The sequence below is a fragment of the Zeugodacus cucurbitae genome, chromosome 3 (assembly GCF_028554725.1).
Source record: "Zeugodacus cucurbitae isolate PBARC_wt_2022May chromosome 3, idZeuCucr1.2, whole genome shotgun sequence".
In the NCBI taxonomy this organism is placed as follows: domain Eukaryota; kingdom Metazoa; phylum Arthropoda; class Insecta; order Diptera; family Tephritidae; genus Zeugodacus; species Zeugodacus cucurbitae.
This window is the reverse complement of record NC_071668.1, coordinates 49,550,292-49,570,181: the sequence shown is the minus strand read 5'-3', so window position 1 is coordinate 49,570,181 and position 19,890 is coordinate 49,550,292. Positions and strand designations below refer to the sequence as shown.

The window sequence follows — 19,890 nt, the reverse complement described above, 5'->3', positions numbered from 1 at the left end:
TGTATGCATCATATTTCAAAATTACTTTGGCGTGCTATTTTAATAACTCGGCATATAATAACTTGTAATTCACTTAAAGTCGTATGCATTGAAAGTGCAGTGTGTGTTTTCGTTAATTATATAATTTTAAGTTGCTCGAGAAGTTTATTTTTGTTCATTATATTGTAGTGTGTATATAAACTAGTCAGCTATTCATTCATATAATTAAAGTAAATTAAACCATTATTTCTTTAGGCTATGCACGACAAATTGTTACTTATATATATATTATTTTGTGTATATGTATATATTATGTTTGAGTTTTACATATTAATTAAGTATACATGCAAATACGAAAATACTTATAAAAGACATTTGTTAAAAAATATGGTCACAAGGGATTTATATATATATGTATATATATATATATATGTTGTTTTTTTTTTTTAATTTAAATGTTTCACTTATAGTTTAAAGGCTTAAGTTTAAATAAAAGTCTTTATAATAAATAGTAAAATATTCAATATTTTGTTTTCAAATATGAAAGTGTAGACGCATCATTACGTTTTATATTCGTGTTATATTGATTGTTTCATTTAATGATTCTCTTCTTAGCAATTGCTTGGTATCATTCTCAATATCTATAGGTGATATACCTGCGCTGCGATCGTTAATATACGTATTATCTTCCTCCACGATTTTCTCCAGCACTATATCGCCGGAGTTGGCTAAACCTGTCAGCAGAAAATATTTAAAAAAAATAACATATTGTTATTATTTGAAACTCTATGAGACAATAATTAACTAAACTGACAGTTACGCCCTGATAACGGACCATTTGCTACTTCTTCCGCCGATGTGCTGTTCACCAGTGCTACGTCAGTGGCAGTTCCATTGCGCATGTTCTTTTGTAAAGCCACAGCTTTGCGAGCGTGACGTGTGGTTAGTACACCTGTTTCGACATCCCGCTCCAGACGATGTCCCGACCTTGACCTAGTTAATTGCCTTTGCACATAATCTTCGAGATCTTCTTCCTCTTTACGACTAATCAAGCAATTCAATACAAGCAAAAATAGACCCAATCCAAGCGAGAAAAGTCCAGTGCATGTCACCTCATTCCACCATGCCGAGCTGCTACCTTGAAAACAATATATCAGTTGATATTAATTTATGACGTTACTCAATATATTTAAAATTTATAGACGAAAATAAAACGTTCAGAATGTGTGGAATTTTGTGAGGAAAGTGGACGTGGTTCCGCCCCTAATAGGTTTTTCTACACCATGGAATTGGGTGAAATCGGGTAATAACTGAACTACTCGACTATTTCAATGAAATTTGGTACATAATATTTTCTTGATTCTCTGACGTTACCGATGGAAAATTTGTGAAATCGGGTAACAACCGCGCCCACTTCGCATATAACACAATTTTGCATTACAGTAATCCACGCTTAAGTGCCCTTTCTTAACATGCAAGACTTTTGAGACACTTAAGCGAGGAAGGCACTTCCCGCTTAAGAGCCTCGAAGTACTTACCAACCTTTTTCTCAAATACTTCGATCTAATATTTTTTTCTTTTAGAATGAAAGTCACATTTATTTCTTATTAATAACAAAAGTACATATTAATAAGAATAAATATGAAAAAAAATCATTATAAAAATATGTGATATATGTTGTCTTTTTGATAATACTCAGTACATTCAATGTCAAAAATATTAAAAGGCACTTGAAAGTAGAGTCCGACCGATTAATCGGCCTTGGCATCGGCATCGGCCACAAAATTCAGCATCGGCCATATTTGGGCGATTCTTAGCCGATTCTTTTAACTTCTTTTGAATTACACTTACATTCTTTTATTTACTTTCTTGATTTCTAAAATATTGAGTCTTCTGTTCACCTTATAAAGCACAGTTTGATTTATACCTGAACCAATCATTCCTTACGATATTAATGTTAAGTCTAGTATATAGAACTTCATTATTATACTCTCGCAACAAAGTTGCTAAGAGAGTATTATAGTTTTGTTCACATAACGGTTGTTTGTAACACCTAAATCTAAATGAGTTAGATATAGAGTCATATATACCAAGTAGATTTGAAATCCAGATGTCTGTCCGTCCGTCCGTCTGTGCAAGCGATAACTTGAGTAAAAATGGAGATATCCTAATGAAACTTGGAACACATGTTCCTTGGGGTCGTGGGAGGGTTGCTTTCAATGAGCAAAATTGGTCCACTGTCACGCCCACAAAATGGCGAAAACCAAATACACATAAAATGTCATAACTAAGCCATAAATAAAGTTATAACAGTAAAATTTGGAATAAAGGATCGCACTAGGAATGGGCATATTTTGATGTAATTTTTTTGGGTAAGTGGGCGTGTCCCCGCACCCAAATCGGTTATTTGAGTCGATTTTCTTACGTACCCCACTACAAACCATGAAAATAGTTGAAATCGGGTAATAACCACGCCCACCTCCAATACAAAGGTTAGGTTGAAAATTACTAAAAGTGGGTTAACTCACTAATGTAAAATGTTAGAAACACTAAATTTCACAGAAATAATAGCAGAAGGAAGCTGCACTGAGATTTTTTTACAAAATGGAAAATGGGCGTGGCATCGCCCACTTATGGGTCAAAAATATGGAACTACTCGACCGATTTCAATGAAACTTGGCTTGGAATAGTTTCCTTGCATCCAAATGATATGTTGTGAAAATAGGCCAAATCGCTTCACAACCACACCTACTTCCTATATACCAGACCTTTGAAGACGACCTGAATCGCTTACTTTACAATATATAAAGTAACCACTAGTGAAGATATCGGTGCTGAACTTTGCACAAATACTACGTTTATAGTGTGGCAGCCCCATTCTAAAAATCGACAAAATCGGGCAATAGGTTTTCAAGGCCCCATATATCGAACTTATATCCACATAATTTCATAATCGTATAGAAATCCGTGTTGCTATTGGCAAAACCTGGGAGAGTATATTTTTAAAAATTTCTCTTGAGACAAATTTTCATTATCAACATCAACAAGTGCTCCAGCTTTAAACAACGAAGAAAAAAAATCCTTGGGTAGAACAGTCATCCCAAATCCACATGAAGAATTCTCAGAGAAGCTGATTTCAATGGCCGCAGAGCCCGAAATAAACCATACATCAATGCTAAAACTCGAAGTGCAAGGTTGAAGGTTGCAAACGAACAGTTATATAAGCCTGAAAGCTTCTGGAATACCATAATTTTTGCAGATGAGATTATTATTATCGGATAGAAAGATATGGAGTCAATACTACGGACAAAAGCAATTGCTGAGCTACAACCGACCGATCGCCGTCTTTTGGTGTCGGGAATTTGGAATTCAACGATTGTACTATGTACAAGACTGTGTCTGAACATTTTAAAACGAAATTTGCTACAAAAACCTGCGAAATTAAATACTTTTGATAACTTTCGATACTATCAAGATAAAGATCCGAAGCATAAATTCGGAGTAGAGTAAAATTGGCTACTGTCCACATAGTACAAACACCATCCCAATCTTCAGATTTGAATGCAATTCAGAATCTGTGGTCAGTTTTGATACGTTCACCTTGGAATATATCAAGCCGGAACCTATGAAGATACCGAAACAAAAGTTTATACAATTACATGATTTGAGGAGTGCCATCATTCCTTTAAAAAACTATAACTTTTAAAGTCCCCAAGTATCGGACATGAAAACATCAGTGCCAATGGATAATTTTTTACCAAAAATATCAGTAAATTTCAGTTATTTTAAAGATTTTCAGAGGGAATCTTTTTCTTCCAATAATGTGCCTCTCTGTTAATAATTATTGAAATAGGATCATAACTCCCCCTAGCTCCCATTGGCATTCAAACATCCAGTCGACTTTATATCGTATATATCGGCTAATATGAGGGATATCTTAGCAAATTAAATGAGTGTATAGTCATGGAAGGTAGATTATATTCATCTTCCTACATCTCTTTTTCGAGTCCTGTCTTCCGCAGCAGTGGTTTCATAGCTTATAATTTTAACGAATACACCTATTTTCTCGTTTAAAATGAAAAATTAAGTGAGTGTTGATTTTGTAAAACAATTTTCTACTTACTGAACACATTCCACGACATAGTTTCGTCGGGTATAATTCCTGCGCCGCATAAGAACAAACCAAATACTATGAATACGATGCCAATGTGCAGCATACCGATGCTGGTGACCACCTAAAAATATATTCTTATAATTCACCCAAACTTATTTTTAAGAGTTTTAACTTATACAACAAATGTATTCCGATCATTGTTTTACCTGACTGTCAAGCCCAGGTCCGGGCTTAGCAACACTATGTGCATGATGAAATTTACGTCGAAAGGAACCACTTGGCGAATGAAATGTTTCTCCACTTTCGGAACTCTGCGTACTGTAACGTCTTTCACGCGCACGTTTCTGTTCATCGCGCCGCTTGCGTTGGCGTTTTATTGCCATAGCCGAATGGATGCCGACGGAATGCATTTCGCTGTGAAAACAAAGGAAACAAGGAACTGTATTTTCATGTTAATCCTTTTGAACGATCCATTCATTTTCTTAATTTCGAATTTTTATGATTTTCTTTACTGATAATGTTTGATTTTGTGTAATAAATCATATAATAAATCATAATTAATCATTAATTTTCATCATTAAATCATTAAATTAAGAACCAAAATATGGAAATACACTTTATTTGCCTACAAAAAAATATTTTTTTACTTTAAGATCCGATAGGGGTATAATTGGCAAGGCACATACGAACCAGGATATATCCTCTGTGAATTTGACTTCTTAATATTTCTCTATTTTTTATTAATTTTTCCATCATTATTTTCTCAAACTTGCAGCATAAATTTAGATTTGTTCTAAAAGGACAAAAGTTACGAAAAAACTTAATAAAAAACCTGCAATCCAAAAGTGAGTATTATTTTGAGCAAAATAATATTTTTATTTATTTTGTTAAAAATTAATGATGATTTATGATTTATTATAAAAATATTCAAAAAAATTATTGGTCAAGAAAATCATAAAAGTCAATATATATAATAGATATTCCATGATTTTTAAATATAATCTATAATGATTACGGTCTCCGTTCTGAATACAATACATTTTTACTGAAATGTATTAATTCTCAGTTCACTGTGACATTTAGAATATAATAAGTGTTTATCCTTATGTTTGGCACAGATAGGAGATACAATTAATGTACTGGTTTCAAACAATTCTGCTAAGATTATATTTGCCAATGTACATTATTTTCAGAAAAAGATGTCCTCTGAATTTCATTAAAGATCTTCAGAGATTTAGGAATATTTTCGATAAAAAATCAGACACAGTCAAAGAGGTTTTCATATTCGGTAACGAATATAATAATAATATGGAAAATTATGGTTCGCTTTTATTGATTTTGAAAAGAGAGGTGCCATACATAGAGAACACTATTAGTGCAAAGGTGTATTCCGATATCTCAATTTAATTGGCAACAAGGCGTAGTTGTGAACCGATTTCTATAATTTCCAAACGGTAATATCAGAATATCAAAGAAATACTATTAAGTAACAAAATTAGTACATCTTCTGTAACATTTCCGTTTTTAAGTAGTATTCAATATAATCTTCTTAGTGTTGTTATTATCCGATTTCCACTATTATTATATTATATAGAAATGAAACACACTTATGTCTCTCAAATTAAATATCAATCTAACTGAACATGATTTAATAAAAATTAATAATTAAATATCTTTTGTTGTGAGACCAAATCAGATATTGGGAGGGAGTCGATGAATTTGTACTTTGCTCCTCTGTGAATGGCGAAAGTTTTTCGCATTCGATGTTCTGTCGGTATACTGTAAACACCGACGAGACCTATTTGCATAAAAACATAAAATAACACAATAACTGCGAAAAACAAAAATTTCCGAAATTAGAGCTTTTTCAGAAAAGGCGAAGTCGATCCTTTTAAGTCTGGAGAACAAAAAATTAAAGAAATTAATTAATAATATGGGCTAAATATATCACGGGAGACTATAGGAAGACATTTATACAGGCCACTACTTTTTGGAAGTCTGAGTTGAAAAAAGCCACGCCTGTTAAAAAGGCACATACAAGATCGTCAACACTTCGCGAGGGGACATAAGGATCAGGACCTAATTTTTTGGAAAAATGCGCTGCGAATTGATCAATTACAAATTAATCGAATGAGTTCTGATAGAAAATTTACTGTTCATAGCCCCAATGGTCAATTATCGAATCCCAAGTACAAAAAACAACAGTAAAATATCAAAACGGAAATTTTATGAAATGAATGGGAGAATCGATTGGTTTTAATATTTAGACATATTAAGAAACAAAATGGAATCATTTTTTTATATATGATTGCCACTCCGCTGGACTTTTATGCAGGATAACAACCTTAAGCATACACTCAATGACACAAAGTATTGGCTTATGACAAAATAAATAATGATTTTGGATTGATTAGTGCATAGCTCTGACCATAATCCAATAAAAAGCTTATGAAGCGATGTAAAAGTTAAAATTTCTGCTGGAATTAAGGAAACTTTGATATCCATTCCATTGGAGAGATAAAGAAAGTTTGTTGAAAGCATAATAGGCTTTATTTGAAAATTGAGAGTCCAGTATCAGGTACTAAACACGTATTTTTACACTTTTTTTAATTTTTGAAAATTGTGCTATTTCGGTGACCACCTCAAAACCGAGCAATACTCTATCAAACTGATATAAAAAACTGTTAAAGTTTACCAGTTGCATGTATGGTGACAAGAAGAGAGACGAACTTTTCACTATTTCAAAGGCACTACAAAGCAACCAACAAGCATGTATTTTCCATACAAATACATACACATATTGCACATTCCGAAAATGAAAATGTCAACTTTTCAACTTAACAACAAAAACACTATGAATCATTTACCCCCAACTTGGTGGAGCTGTTTTATTCTAAAGTGGACAGGTTGGGTCTTTGTTACGCCTGTGAAATATTATGATCATAACAATGTACACATATGTCTACATAAATGCATTCATGTTTACATATATGTACGTAAATATGTGTAAACTACATGGCACATTTGTATACAGTAACTTTGCTTGCCAACTCAATCATATACATACATGTACTCGTATACTGAATTGTGTGGATGTGTTTTCATACTGTTCATTGTCACGCCTGGTCAAAATACTTATAAATACTACATAAAATAATTTTGCTTACCTTAAATTTTAAGTTATTACCGGTTGATGATAATCTTTTACTCTTGGAAATTTACACACAAACAGTCTACTGTAGTTAAGCTTCAGGCCTTAAAGACCATCTTATTTGTATATTTTTTCACTTCCGCTAGATTGACTCAATGTATTCATACAATCAACTGGATCACCGCATTATGCTACATATCCTATATTTCATATTTCAATTGGAATTTTAAACTTAATAACAGGTAACTCAATAAAAAACAATCACAGGCACACACGAGCTGAATAAATGCAGTACCCTGCCACTCCCCGCTGCGTTTGGCTTCAACGTGATCAAAACGCACTTCCGAGATTTAGCGAGATATCGATTTTGTACAGCGTTTGATGTTAGGAATTCGAAGTTCACTTCTTTTTTTATTGTTTCACGTACCAAATCGAGTATGAAATAGTACTTGATTTACAAATTAACAATCTACACTTTTCGTGTGCAAACTTCATTTAAATTTTTTCTAACATTTGTATAACTAATATACAATATACATATGTATGTATATGCTTATGTATAACTGTTTGTATTTACTACGAAAATGATATAGACTTTATGTGTTAAGTATTTAAAACGTTTAGCACATTTTATAAATGCAATTTCATCTGCGTTTTCTTCTGAATATTTACAACAAAGCAGCAAAACAGTTTTCACTGCTATGAATATGTGTCAAAGCGAGCAACGGAAGATACCAGGTATCCTTCGCGGCGACTAAAACATAGCAATAGAATGTAAAGCTCAGGATTTGAAAAGCTGACCAGTGAGAGAGTTAGAGAGAGCGAGAACGAGAACGAGAGAGCGTGAAAATGAAAATAAAGCTTTTTCATTGACAAGCGCCTTGAATCATAGTGAAAATATGCAATATTGACCAACATCAGTAGAGTTTAATACCGAACTAGCATCATTTAGATTATTTATTTTTCTTAGCGGTTTATGTATGGTATAGTTGCATATGCATAAAATCAAAAAAAAAAAAAAATCAATGTTTCTATTGAAATTAATTACACCAAGTAAGGAAAAACGATGTTCGATTGCCAACGATACTACTCGTATACGCTCGAAGTTTATTAAATTTACAGACTTGTCCAATATTTTCAGGGCTCGGAAGTGTTATTATCCGATTGTCTTAATTTTTAGCGTCGATTAATTTATACTATAGGTGCATATTGAGTAGGTTTGAGAATCGGCCGTAAGCTATTTTTCATACCTTAATTTTCTATAGTTTTCTCTTTTAAAAATATAAACAAATGTAAATCAACAAGTGTTAAGAGCTCCCAACAACAACAGTTGTTACTTTACCGGTATATATCATTTTTAACAATGTGTAGTAATAATTTTAAATTAAAATAATAATAATTATATGATAAATGGTATTAATTATTTTTATTTTTCAACAATAAGCATTTCAAATTGATTTGTTTTTTAAATCATGCCAACAATGTAAGTTTGTAAGTTTTTTTTAACTATATTGTATATACGTATATTAGCTAGTACTTTTATAATATAAAAACAACAAAAGTAACCAGAAACATTATCAAGGACAGACAAATTTGCCGAATGTCAGAATGGCAATGGAATGGAAAGTGAATTATTACAGCTTTTATTTTGTTGAACAGTGAAAGTTGCGCAAATAAGAAAAGGAAAATTTTAAAGAATCACCGTAATTCTCTTTATGCTCAAGGGAAGTCAAAAGTTATATTTATACTTACAGTGATCAAAAAAAGTTTACTTACATTTTGTTTTTTGGAGGAAATTGAATTAACTTTGTCATTAATTTTATATAAAATCAAGTAGGGAAAGGCTAGCTTCGGGTGAAACCTAACATTTTATACTCCCGCAATTTATTGATATAGTTTTATTAAGATAACACACAATTTGACCCATATATTCGACATAAAGTCCAATAGAATCACGAAATTATCATGTATGTATAGTATAAGAGGGCTGAGGTAATTCATGAATCGATTTCTCTCATTTTCACCACCAAGGTACACTATATCCAGGACTATACCATGACTTAATTTTGCTAAGAAATAACCAATATATGCGGAATAAAGCCCACCGTATTTTTGAAAAACCTATAATTAGGTATATGGGATCTAGGAGAAGTTATGACTCGATTTTAATAATTTTTTGAACAGAGACACACTATTAGAAGAAAAAAATGTCCTCTGAATTACATTAAAATATCTGATAGATTTACTTATATTTTCGGTTAAAAATTACCCTTAGGCGCTGAGTTCATCATGTTCGATATCTGGGGCCTTGAAAATTTATAGTCCGATTTCGACAATTTTTTGACAAGTGAAGCCACAGATGATACGCTATCTTCATTGTTTTCTTTTGTATACATTATAAAGTGTAGGAATCAGATGGAATGCAAAATTGAGTTATAAGGAAAGTAGTCGTGGTTGTGAACCGATTTCGCCCATTTTTATTCCGGGTGTCAAGAAAATATTATATACCGAATTTTATGGGAGCGTGGCTATTATCCATTTTATTTTCTAGCTTTATTAGTTATGACACACAAAGTGTTTTCGGTTTCGCATTTTTTCGGATTTTAACTCGTCTTGTCATTCTGATAATTTTGATATATATATATATATAACCCTATAAATATCTAACTCGTTTAGTTTTGTGACTTACCAACAACCGTTATGTGAACAAAACTATAATACTCTCTAAACAACTTTTGTTGCGAGAGTAAAAAATCGCAATAAACCGTACCAAAATTATTGAATTTTGACTCGTCACTCCATACTACGTCATCCCAAAACGATTCAGGTTCATCAACGTATTTTCTTGGAAATACAAGTCTCTTTTGTCGATGCATCAGAGGTATTAAAGGTTTTAAGTGTTTTTGTTCCCATTTTGAATGGTTTGAGGATGCACGCTACACCCTGGACTGCGTAATACTTCCTTCTATATTTCTGGTGCTCATTGCCTTGGGTCTGCCTGTATTGCGACCAAGTTTTTACGGTCACCGTGGGGTGTCAACTTTTTTGAACGACCTGAACGTTGTTTTACCCGTAAAATTCCAGACTTTTAATATGTTTGAATTGTCTGCTCACTCGATGGCGGTTTCTTAACAATTCGACCAATTGCACGTGCTTCATTACCAGTGACAAAGGGAATTTCACCACCACACCCCATTTCGACTTTACAATTTGTCGTTTGACTCAAAATTAAAATTCTCCTGCAACATCATTTAAGCAATTGAATAGTTTTGAACACAAATAATTTATTACCGTTAAATTTCTCCGAAAAAAACGCGAAGAAAACCGAGTGGGGTTGCACTCCGGGAGTGCAGGCAGAAGTGAAAACTTGAACTTATGGCGCGTTGGGCACTTTTTTGGGTGAACATTTTCAAGTTTATCAAAGCAATGTGGGCACTTTTTGAATTTACATGAAGTATACTAATATAGAAACTATATTCGAAGGAAGTGGTTTTATTTAAATGAGTAAATATTAGTAAATAGTAAATACAAAATTTATCAATTCTCATCCATAATTTTAACAACTCTTACATCATCATTATCAGCATTTTCATCATTATTATCAGGATTTTCATTAAATTCTAAAACTGAAACAATAGGTCTATGGTAACTAAAGTATGAAATGAATAATTTTGATTTAAATCTATTTATATATCTTGTGAATACTGCATCAATAGTAGTTTTGTATTTTGTTGTGCTAAGATTGCGATCATTGGACATCGTTAAATCAAATTCTTCATATAAAAATTCAATTAATGATTGATTTTTGACATCTGCAAAGTTTATGTTGAAATCTCCACTCAAAATCATAGGATAATGATCAAATCTTCTATTTTCATCATAAATAGTGCGGAAGCAGCTTTATAATAAATGAATAAATTTGAATACAAGAACTCTCGTATTGCTTGTAAAGACTGTTTTGGTGAAATATAAACGGCATCCATTATTATTGTTTGTCCATTAGAATAGCATTGGGAAATACATATATCACAAATATTCGAAACATTAGTGCTAAACATACTGGTATATCTCGCATGCACTTCCATATTATCTGTAGATAACCCTTTTTTTGTATAAATTAAATCAATAAATGTCAAATGAAATATTTAAATAAATATATTTTCCATTTAATATTCATTTATAAAATAAATATAAAAAACTCTCAATCTTGTCTGTCGCGAGGGCACGAACCAGGGATAAAGGGATGTCCAACTTATTTCAGTGTGAGAGCATCTGAAAATTTGCATTTTTTGTAACATTTTGCATTATTACCAAATCAGACAAAATACAAATTTTTGGGCATTTAAATTAAAATACCCAACATTTATTATTATATTTATATTTAAATACCCAATATTATTTTACACTTAACGATTAATATAAATAATAACTATTTAAATCTCGGTTAGCGATATTATGGTATATTAAACCAACCGGTTTTCAAACTTTCAGTGGTAAATAAAATAAATCAATACGTATCAACTGGCAAATAATATTTTTTTCCATGGAAAACTAAAATCTCGCTGCTGCAGATCACAAAACAATTTTTCAAATACCTTAAAATTTCGCGTTTCCTTTTATATTTATTGTTTTAAGTTCTAATAAGTGATCTTGCACGGCGGTTATAAATGTCTCCGCCGCATTATTTTTTGGCAACATTTCAATCTGGCCGTCCCTCTTTTCCAATTGCGAAACGTCAAAACCTCTTCATCTCGACAAACTGTCAAAGTTTAGGTGGTTTTGACGTTTGATATTGCGCTCTCACTTCCAGTGAGATGAGAGTTGTACATCTCTTTATCTCTGGCACGAACGAATTCCCATGCAAAGACTGCGTATAGTATACACATATTATAAGAATACAGTGTATATCAGAGAACTGCAATTATTCCAGTTTTTGAGTCATTGGTTAAGTAACATAAAAAATAGTATTAGTGCATATACATAAGATAAAACTCATCAAACACTAATATCCACTAAAACACATTTACGCACAGCACACAAAGCGAGAGTATGAATAATGAGTAAGTTTCTCTTGATAAGTTTCGTTGAAGTGCTCAATTGTCTCATGAGACAATAATTCAGTCAAGCTAAACCAAAATGAGCCATACCACCAAAAAACACCAAGAGTATAGCTGAGTGAATAAAGTGATACGAATATGATCAAAGTAAAACTGACGAAGTCTGTGCCGCCGATAGGCAAATGTGGCCTGTGGGAATTGACTAACGATGTGTTTTGTTTGTTGATATTGTGTATTACATTTAATGTTTTAAGTTATTAAATGACAGTAAAGTTAATACTTTTAGGTTCTAATATATTTCTTTTAATATTAATATATTGAAAATGAATAAAGACGCACGAAAATGCATATTCAATGAAATAATGAAACATTTAATGTGACAAAATTCTCACTGGGTATCTTAACTTTCGTGCTCAGCTACGAAGTCACAATTCCACTCGTTCCGATCAGTTCGGTACACTCATTCAAGTTTATTTCATCGTGACCAATGAATAAGTGAGTAAAATCAAATTGTTACTATACACTCGTTTGAGTCATAAATTGACGGCACATATAAGTGTAGACATACTATGAGTTTTTTTTTTTTTTTGGTTTCGTGGAAATGAGGCTTAGTCAATTTTGATTTTGAGTCATAAATTGACGGCACATATAAGTGTAGACATACTATGAGTTTTTTTTTTTTTTTGGTTTCGTGGAAATGAGGCTTAGTGAATTTTGATATTAGTATTAGTACTCATTTGCACTAATTTGTTTGGCTCATGAGTTAGTGCACTAATTTCATTAGTACTCAATCTGGTGTATATCTGTGTAAAATCTCATCTGTCGCGAAAACGGCTGAAAATGCTCGCCCACAAAAGTGCCTAACGCGCCATAAGAAGTTTTCACTTCAAAAAACCAAAACAAGGAATGTACATAAACTTTTTTGGTATGATTTTTAGTTCTTTTTTTGTTTACGGTTTGTTTTAGTTGGATTTTCAGACCATGAATTTTGGAAAGAGATTTGTACGTAAATTTTTTTGCTCGCTGTATGTAAAAATTTATTTATTTAGGTGTACAGATTCATATATTGTTTAACTGTTATGTAAAAGGTTAGTTATTTCCACGATCTAATCCGTAATATCTATTTAGTGAACTTTTTACAATATTTTGATTTTTTTCCGTTAAATACAATAATTACGTGATTTAGCGTAATAATATGTAATTATATTTCTTCATAGCACTTTAACGGCAAATCAAAATAAATTTTAACAAAAAACTTCAAATCTGTCAGCTCTGAGGCTCCTGGATTGTTTCTGATAGTTAAAACGATAAAAAAAAACCCAATACAATTTCTGATTCGAACATCAAACCAATATCAGTATTCATGACATGATCCAGCATTTTTTGTCAGTTTGAATTCTGATTCCGACACCTATCAGATTCCACAACAATACTGTATATTTGGAATAACCAGGCTAAGGAAATGTCTGTCTATTTATATAGCTTCCGTCATTTTTTATTTAACATTAAGTAATGTTTAACAAATAAAGAAGGGCTAAGTTCGGATGTAACCGAACATTTTATATTCTCACAATTTATTTATTTATTATAAAACATATAGTATATGGGGGCTTGTGTAATTCCTGAAAAGATTTCTACTATTTTTACCACCAAAATAAATTATATTCATACTAACCAATATATACGGTATAAAGACGACCAGATGTTTGAAAATCAGTATATCAGGTATATGGGGGCTAGTCAAAGAATTGACCCGATATTTCCTACTTTTGACGCAGAGGCACACTATTATAAAGAAAACATTTAATCAGATTTGTTGTTTAGAATATCTGAAAGATTTCAAGATATATCCGGTAAGAAATTTGTCACAAACACTGAGGTTCTAATGTTCGGATCTGGAGCATTGAATATTCATAGTCCGATATCGGTGACGCCCAATGTCTATTTTTTATACCAATCTGAGTGCTGTCCTTTACCATAATATTAGACTGGCCCAAACAAGTTTCACCTCAAATATCCCCCTCACTAGTGTTATCTCTATAATAACGAAAACGCCATTTTGTGGGCGTTGCAGAGGTCCGATTACGCCTATCCACAATACCTTATGGTGCTAAGGAACCCGTTTTTCACTTTTTAATCAATAAATGGCTTGGGTAGACGGACAGGCAGACTTTCAAATCAACTATACTTGTTCCCACGACAGTGGAGCCTATGATTTCTGCCATACATTCTGACTACAACAATAATTATGATCACAAATACAAAGATGTAATTCTTACCGCTGTCATATGACAAACTATTTAAAGATTGTATTAAGCCACTACAACAAACTCATGTATTTTGATGAGTAATTTAAGCGTTAATTTCAAATTGACTGCTAAAGGTGACTGTTGTAAAAAAATATAATAATTTTAGAACTATTATCCATTGAAAGGAACACTTACGTCGACGTAATACTAACAATTTAAGAAATAAAATATTTTGCTCAGCTAAAACATATATGTATGTATATTATTTCAATTACATCGTCTCTTAACAAAAATAAAAATATTTGTACATGCAGAAAATACATTGCTACCGGAGGAAAATATGTTAACCTAATTGAGTTATATTTTGATCCTGGATTAACGAGCATAAAGTTTTTGTATTCATTTTTTAAAATAAAATCTTGAATAAATATATTGTCAAAAGTTGTAAAGAAAGAAATCAATAAAAAGAGCAACAAGCCAGCTCAAATAAAGTCATAATAAAAGAATAAGCTCTTTGTCAAAATATCATAGATTAATGCCAAGAACGCAAAATGTAGAGAAAATACTCTTTACAGCAAAATAAAGGAAAAAAGGAATAATTTTTAATATTCATATCAAAATTAATTCGTAAAAATGTAACCTCTGCTATTATTTATGCTATTGACAACTTGAGATCCAAATAATAAGCCAAGCAATCTTCATATTTAAAAAGTTCATACCCGTCGAGACATTAAAAAATAAAATTTACGATAGTTAAATATAGAAAATAAGAACTGATATAAAATATTTTAAACTTGTGACTCCATTAAAAATTTAGAAAATTCGATCGCACTGTTAAAATTCATCACAGTGACAATGAGATTATTCAACTTTGAAAGATATGTAGAGTGTATTTTGCTTCTGGTATTTTTATATTTAACACCGTCAGTCATTTTCGTAATTATGTATGATATCCAAAATATATTTGTGCGTGGCTCAAAAGATTCCCAGTTATTGCTGTAATGAGACCGTATTTATTTTAGTTAATATGGTAATTAAAAAACATACCCTAATAGATCGCGCATCATACGATAAATATCAAATTGGTAGTCCCCGGTAGCGGTGAACAGATCTTCGTCAGAAGAGATATCATTATAATGGCAACAGTTATCAAAAGACATACGTGAGAGAGTATAGTCGATTATAGTAGTTTTAACACCTTTTGTAGGCACGGCAAATGTTTGATTGTCCAATGTAAATTCCAACACTTTCATATTGGTGCTCATTAATAAAACATTTCCCCAATGTAAATCCCTATGTTCAAACTGAAATGCCTGTTCAGCTACTGCTAGTGTAAGCACAATCTACAAATAAAGTTTTATAAAAAGAGAATAGCGTAAACAGCCAACAGCAATGTACAAAAAGCAATACCTGAAGAAGTGCACAATATGATTGTTCAGCATTTTGAAATTGGAAACTCTCTAAATCTCGACCGCAAAACTCCAACTCCAGCACTATATATTTTTGTGTGTCATCAAATATATCAGGATGGTCGTTTTCGGAGCCTTTATCTTTGTCGAAGCTTTCCCAAAGTTTTATCAAATGCTCTGGATACTGGCCTTTGACACAAGCAGCCTAATGGCAAATGAATGTATAAACACAAAGTAGGTTGATTACAAAGTAACAATATCTCACCTTTTTAACATTGACAAACCCGCTGGTGAAATTTTTTGCATCTACACATTTACGTAAGTTTGCCAATTCTATTGAAATCACCACCTCTGGCAATATTTCTTCGAATGTCTTCTGTTTCTCACCATTTACATCAATTGCTCCTTCAATTGGTATGATTTTCATAACCGTACTATTTACATCTGGCATTTTACGTTTACTCAGCGTGTTCAAAAACACCTCACCATAAGCACCTTCACCAATTTTTACACAATGTGTCAATTTATCGGCCGAATATAGCTCCACAAATGGTAGAGGACATAATTGATTGCAGCGGATCAAAACACGACGCTCCCACTCGTCTTCACTTTGAGGTATGGTTATGGGTATCAGATTTTCAGAAATACGCTCAGATTTGAAATATATAGATTTTCTTTTGCCAACAATATATCCATGGCAACCAATAAATTGCACTGATCTATTAGGATTATCTGATTCTCGTCTTGCTAACGAACTTGGGCGATTTTCAACTACATTTGCAAATAATCATATTTTTAAACCAAATTTATTGTTTACACTTATGAAATACCTTGTTTGCGTCGCCAGGCACTAATTGATTTTCGCCACTTGCCTGGTTGCAATGTAAGACTAGGGACTCGCTGACTTGGGGAATCTTCTTTTCTGCCATCTTTACCGTTTTCCAGCATGTTTACTGACTTTGCCATTGTCGTATTAGTTGTTTTGTCATTTGTTGCCTCAAAGCATACCTGCCTCGTTTTTCTTGGTCTCATAGCATATTGGATCCGATTTGAATGTCTACTCAATATTGGAGACGAGTCTTGAAATTCAATTATTTTTAAAGCAGGTTTTTTAACCGGCTCGTCGCAATCTATAACATAAGATATTTGTTATTAAAATAATTACGCAAGTGTATCTCCGTTAACATACCAACTACTTGTATACTAGGGGTTAAAGGTGTGCAGTTTGATTGCCTTCTTTGTTTCGCTAAACACATGTCGTCCTCGTTAATATTTTTATTACTTTTATCAAAATATAAAAGTCGCCAGGCGCCAATAGGTGATAATGTGCATTTAAACGGATCCACTTTCAGTCCACGCTGCACTAGTGGTGTGGAAATTGAACTTGATTTTCGTTGTGCATCTTCATTAATATCGCTTGGCAATATTCTTGAAGGATTCAACAGATCCGATTCATTTGCTCTACTGTTTAGACTGTTTTCCACACTAGAGTCTCGATTGAATGAAGCATGCACGTCCTTTTTCAAAATATTTAACTGTCGTAATACACTAAAGATATTTATATGGATGAATATTTGCCCAACGCGTATTTATTTTATCATATACGAACGGTCTTGGCTCCAATAACTTGTCAAAAGAATCCAACCATGCCCCATCTTCTAACGTGTTGTCTAAATCTTTGCTTTCATCAGTATTAACACTCATCTCAAATAAATAAAAAATATAGTATAAAAATATCCTGTTCCCGAAATATAAAATTAATATGATATGTAAAATACGCGCTTTATAAAACTATATTAAAATTTTAAATATTTGTATTGATTGATAACTTATGTCAATCATAAAACGTAAACAAATATCATTCAATCAAATTCTTTAAGGGCGAAACACATGGAAAGCAATATCAAAAGAGTGGCCGTACATTGCAGCGGAATATGCGATGCGAAACAAAACTTCAATACTCTATATAAACAATTATAACCATTTTTTAATTATTTAATATATGTAAATAATAATTATTATATTATTTGCATGCTGTTCGTAAGAAATAAGTAAACATACATAAATACATAAAGAGACAACGAATTGAAGGAAATTTTATAGATATAAATAAAGTTAAGATGTGTGCTAAATGTTATGTAATATTAAGATTCTAATAAAAACAATTATATTTTGTTAATTTTTCGTGTCACTTAACCTATTAATAATTATATATATTATATTAATTCCTAATATTTAGATAAATTAAACATAATTGGCAACATATGATCGCGCAAAAAGATCGCTAGCTTACATAACCTCAGATAGATAACATTAAGAACATCGTCAACATCGTCAATCCAAAGTTTATTATACGAAAATATATTTTCTAAAATGCGAAAATCTTTTTGGCCGTTACTAAACACATTTAAATCTCGAACCTCGGTGCCATGGAGTCGTTCACACTTTACCTATTATCCTGACAAGTCGCCGAAAGAAGTTATTTCCACTGGAAATGTCACCGAAAAAATGAATATGGTCCAAGCAATCAACAATGCTATGGATTTGGTACTTGAAAAAGATCAAACCGCCTTACTTTTCGGTGAAGATGTAGGCTTTGGCGGTGTATTCCGTTGTTCAGTTAATCTTCGCGACAAGTATGGGAAGAACAGAGTTTTTAATACTCCCCTTTGTGAGCAGGGAATAGCTGGGTTCGCAATAGGTGTTGCTAATGTTGGCTCCACGGCTATTGCCGAAATACAATTTGCTGACTATATATTCCCAGCATTTGATCAAATTGTCAATGAAGCTGCAAAATATCGCTATCGTAGCGGTGGTCTATTTGATTGCGGCTCACTGACATTCCGTGTACCATGCGGAGCAGTAGGTCATGGTGCTCTTTATCATTCTCAAAGTCCCGAAGCATACTTTGCACATACACCTGGCCTCAAAGTAGTTGTACCTAGAGGACCAGTGAAAGCTAAAGGGTTACTTCTGGCTTGTATTCGGGATCCCAATCCATGCATTGTATTTGAACCGAAAACACTTTATCGAGCTGCTGTTGAGGAGGTACCTACTGGCGATTACGTGTCTGAATTGGGCAAAGCAGACGTATTGCGTAAAGGTAAAGATGTCACTCTGATTGGCTGGGGAACACAAGTGCATGTACTATTGGAGGTAAATTAAAAATTTGCTTACGAAATAAAAATTAATTATTTTTTCATTATACTCAAGGTAGCAGAAATTGCCAAAAAAGAACATCAAGTAGATTGCGAAGTAATTGATTTAGTATCTATTTTACCTTGGGACAGTGATACAGTGTATAAAGTAAGTATTTTCATGCATTCATAATACGATGCAATACTCTCTTAAACACATTATTGCCTTTTCAGTGCGTAAAGAAAACCGGTCGAGTTATTGTGGCCCATGAAGCACCACTAACTCAAGGGTTTGGCGCTGAGTTGGCTGCTTCCATACAAGAAAAATGTTTTTTGCACTTGGAGGCACCTGTAAAACGCGTTGCTGGCTGGGATACGCCATTCCCACATGTCTTTGAAACGTTTTATTTGCCTGACAAATATCGTTGCCTAACGGCCATAAAAGATTTGGTAAATTATTGAAACTCTTCGACGTATATTTCAACGATATTTATTAATGACGCTTAAATTTTGGAAACGGATGCATTTATTTTTGTTTATATATATAAGATTTGATTATCTACTTTTAATGGTAACATGTGCAATTATACACGTAATAAGTATAGAAGTTAAATAAATAGTTAAAATATACTGCTTACCACAATCACAATCAGTTTTTAACTATAGACCATACATAGTAACAGGAGCCATCAATACAAAACAAATTAATTTAAAAGTTTTAATAAGTATTTTCTTTCATACAAGTTCAAAATTAGAGCGTAAATTGTTTAATTCGTAATTATAATTGCTCAAAA

At 32.4% G+C, this 19,890-nt stretch overlaps 3 protein-coding genes across 4 annotated transcripts; 1 reads left to right on the top strand and 2 right to left on the bottom strand.

Moving 5' to 3' along the window:
* Nucleotides 1–106: 106 nt before the first annotated feature.
* Nucleotides 107–7,997, bottom strand: Mal8p1.12 (Uncharacterized protein MAL8P1.12). Of its 2 annotated transcripts, none has more exons than XM_011192377.3 (5): nucleotides 7,261–7,997; nucleotides 4,300–4,507; nucleotides 4,103–4,214; nucleotides 794–1,117; nucleotides 107–713 (listed from the first exon to the last, which is right to left on the bottom strand). In XM_011192377.3, exons 2-5 carry the CDS (start codon nucleotides 4,501–4,503, stop codon nucleotides 547–549), a joined length of 807 nt encoding a protein of 268 aa, XP_011190679.1. In that variant the 5' UTR covers nucleotides 4,504–4,507; nucleotides 7,261–7,997; the 3' UTR covers nucleotides 107–546. The 2 variants fall into 2 exon arrangements, with proteins under 2 accessions (XP_011190679.1, XP_011190681.1); XM_011192379.3 differs by having other exon boundaries at nucleotides 815–1,117.
* Nucleotides 7,998–14,780: 6,783 nt separating this feature from the next.
* Haspin (serine/threonine-protein kinase haspin homolog) lies at nucleotides 14,781–17,798 on the bottom strand. Its single transcript, XM_011192380.3, has 7 exons — nucleotides 17,569–17,798; nucleotides 17,149–17,507; nucleotides 16,790–17,089; nucleotides 16,225–16,730; nucleotides 15,961–16,164; nucleotides 15,598–15,893; nucleotides 14,781–15,546 (listed from the first exon to the last, which is right to left on the bottom strand). Exons 1-7 carry the CDS (start codon nucleotides 17,661–17,663, stop codon nucleotides 15,339–15,341), a joined length of 1,968 nt encoding a protein of 655 aa, XP_011190682.2. The 5' UTR covers nucleotides 17,664–17,798; the 3' UTR covers nucleotides 14,781–15,338.
* A 446-nt stretch (nucleotides 17,799–18,244) lies between these two features.
* LOC105217401 (2-oxoisovalerate dehydrogenase subunit beta, mitochondrial) lies at nucleotides 18,245–19,739 on the top strand. Its single transcript, XM_011192383.3, has 3 exons — nucleotides 18,245–19,115; nucleotides 19,173–19,265; nucleotides 19,331–19,739. The coding sequence occupies exons 1-3, from the start codon at nucleotides 18,333–18,335 to the stop codon at nucleotides 19,556–19,558; spliced, it is 1,104 nt and encodes a 367-aa protein (XP_011190685.2). The 5' UTR covers nucleotides 18,245–18,332; the 3' UTR covers nucleotides 19,559–19,739.
* Nucleotides 19,740–19,890: the final 151 nt, after the last annotated feature.